This window comes from Sinocyclocheilus anshuiensis, unplaced genomic scaffold, assembly GCF_001515605.1.
Source record: "Sinocyclocheilus anshuiensis isolate Anshui unplaced genomic scaffold, SAMN03320099.WGS_v1.1 scaffold700, whole genome shotgun sequence".
In the NCBI taxonomy this organism is placed as follows: domain Eukaryota; kingdom Metazoa; phylum Chordata; class Actinopteri; order Cypriniformes; family Cyprinidae; genus Sinocyclocheilus; species Sinocyclocheilus anshuiensis.
In genome coordinates, this window is record NW_015555756.1 from 1,189,794 (window position 1) to 1,192,193 (window position 2,400).

Here is a 2,400-nt window from a genome sequence, read left to right on the forward strand (position 1 = left end):
TAGTTGACATGTATCAGTCTGGAAAGGGTTATAAAGCCATTTCTAAGGCTTTGGGACTCCAGTGAACCGCGGTCAGAGCCATTATCCACAAATGGAGAAAACATGGAACAGTGGTGAAACTACCCAGCAGTGGCCGGCCGACCAAAATTACTCCAAGAGCGCAACGACGACTCATCCAAGAGGTCATAAAAGAACCCAGAACAACATCGAAAGAACTGCAGGCCTCACTTGCCTCAATTAAGGTCAGTGTTCATGATTCAACAATAAGAAAGAGGCGGGGCAAAAACGGCATTCATGGGAGAGTTCCCAGGCAAAAGCCACTGCTGACCAAAAAAAACACAAAGGCTCGTCTCACATTTGCCAAAAAATATCATGATTATCTCCAAGACTTTTGGGCAAATATTCTGTGGACTGATGCAACAAAAGTTGAACTTTTTGGAAGGTGTGTGTCTGTTGAACTTTTTGGAAGGTGTGTGTCCCGTTACATGTGGCGTAAAACCAACACAGCAAATTAAGGTTTTGGAGTGGCCAAGTCAAAATCCGGACTTAAATCCGACTGAGATGCTGTGGCAGAGTTAAAGAGTCCTTTCATGCTCGAAAACCCTCCAATGTGGCTGAATTAAAACAATTCTGCAAAGAAGAGTGGGCCAAAATTCATCCACAGCAATGTGAAAGACTCATTGCCAGTTATCGCAAACACTTGATTGCAGTTGTTGCTGCAAAGCGTGGCGCAACCAGTTATTAGATTTAGGGGGCAATTACTTTTTCACGTAGGGCCAGGCAGGTTTGGACAGCTTTTTTTTTTCACGTAGTGCCAGGCAGGTTTGGACAGCTTTTTTCCCTTAATCAATGAAATCATTATTTTAAAACGGCATTTTGTATTTACTTGCGTTATCTTTGTGTAATATAAAAAATGTTTTATGATCTGAATCTTTTAAGTGTGACAAATATGCAAAAAATAAAAAAAAAACAGGAAGGGGGAAAAATCTTTTCACGGCACTGTATATGTAAATAAACAATGTGTACTTCTCTGTGTGACATGCATCAAGATATCCCTGTTTATTTGTCAGCAAATTCCACTGAATGACGCAAAACACATCATTCTGCAGACTTTTGACAGCTCCAGGGCTTTTGTGAAAACTGCAGACTGTACTTCTGCATACTTCTGATATTCTTTCCAAAATCGAGTTGTTTTACACCAGTTAGTGGGACACTGCCAGTTTTTTTTTTTATATAAACCATTTAATAAATGAATAAATAAATAATAAAGGAAAGGTAAACGTACATCATATCCTCTGAGAACAGCCAGATGGAAGGATATGAGCTGCAGTGGAATGACACTGATGATGCCCTGCAGACAGTCCACTGTGTGAGGCAGTTCAATGGTCTTATATGCCATTTTGCTGATCTCTGGGTCATCCTGGCAACATAGGATGATGGGGCGGCCCTAAAAGATATAGACAAGATATGAGTCATCATAAAGTGTTGAATAATTGGACATATTTCAGAATACATGTGATGATTGTTACCTGTCTGGCTGTGACCTGTTCCAAGGCATTGTGGCACTTTTTGTAGCAAGCATCTCTCATGATGACCATGATGACCGGCATATGCTTGTCAATCAACGCCAATGGGCCATGCTTCAACTCTCCAGCCAGAATGCCCTCTGAGTGCATGTATGTGATCTCTTTAATTTTCTACAGGGCACAAAGACCATGAAAGTGTAAATGACTACACAAAGCACCTGATTATATGCTCAGTTATACTGCTCCAACTATACATTTCACCATACTCACCAGTGCCCCCTCTAGGCAGGTGGCATAGTTATAGCCTCGACCCATGACCAATAGAGACCTCTGATGGTGGAGCTCATCTGCAATGCTTTTGATTTGGTCATCAAGAGCCAGAACTTCCTTGATCAGCTCTGAATGGAAGACAATGTCAAAGTTAATTTTTATCTCAAAGCACTATTTAACTATTGCAAAAAATACAGAGTTCATTACAGCAATTATGTCAAATATACACCTGGCAGTTTTTTGAGTCCGTTGATGATCTCCAGTCTTCTCTGCTGCATTGAAAGCCTGTCTTCACTCATCATCAGGCCAAACATGATCAGAGACACAAACTGACTAGTGTAGGCCTGCGGATGATCGCAAGACACACTCAATTAATATGCAATTTATTGTACAAAATAAATAAATAAATACATTAATTAATTAATAAATACACAAAAGACAGGGGAGAGACAAACATAATAATAATATAATATAATATAATATAATATTTAATATATAATTAAGTTTACAAGTTTAATTTTGGGTCAGTGCGTTTTTTTAAAGAAATTAATAGTTTTATTCAGAACATGCATAAAATTGATCACATGTGAGCATTAATACTTTT

At 39.0% G+C, this 2,400-nt stretch overlaps 1 protein-coding gene across 1 annotated transcript in view; it reads right to left on the bottom strand.

Moving 5' to 3' along the window:
* Positions 1–2,152, bottom strand: part of LOC107673833 (glutamine--fructose-6-phosphate aminotransferase [isomerizing] 2-like) — a 4,007-nt gene extending 1,855 nt beyond the window's left edge. Inside the window, exons 1-4 of the mRNA XM_016467645.1 lie at positions 2,026–2,152; positions 1,797–1,924; positions 1,530–1,697; positions 1,286–1,447 (exon numbers count right to left, since the gene is read on the bottom strand). Coding sequence (XP_016323131.1) covers positions 1,286–1,447; positions 1,530–1,697; positions 1,797–1,924; positions 2,026–2,110 — 543 coding nt within the window. The 5' untranslated portion in view covers positions 2,111–2,152. The remainder of the gene's footprint in view (positions 1–1,285; positions 1,448–1,529; positions 1,698–1,796; positions 1,925–2,025) is intronic.
* Between the last annotated feature and the right edge of the window lie 248 nt (positions 2,153–2,400).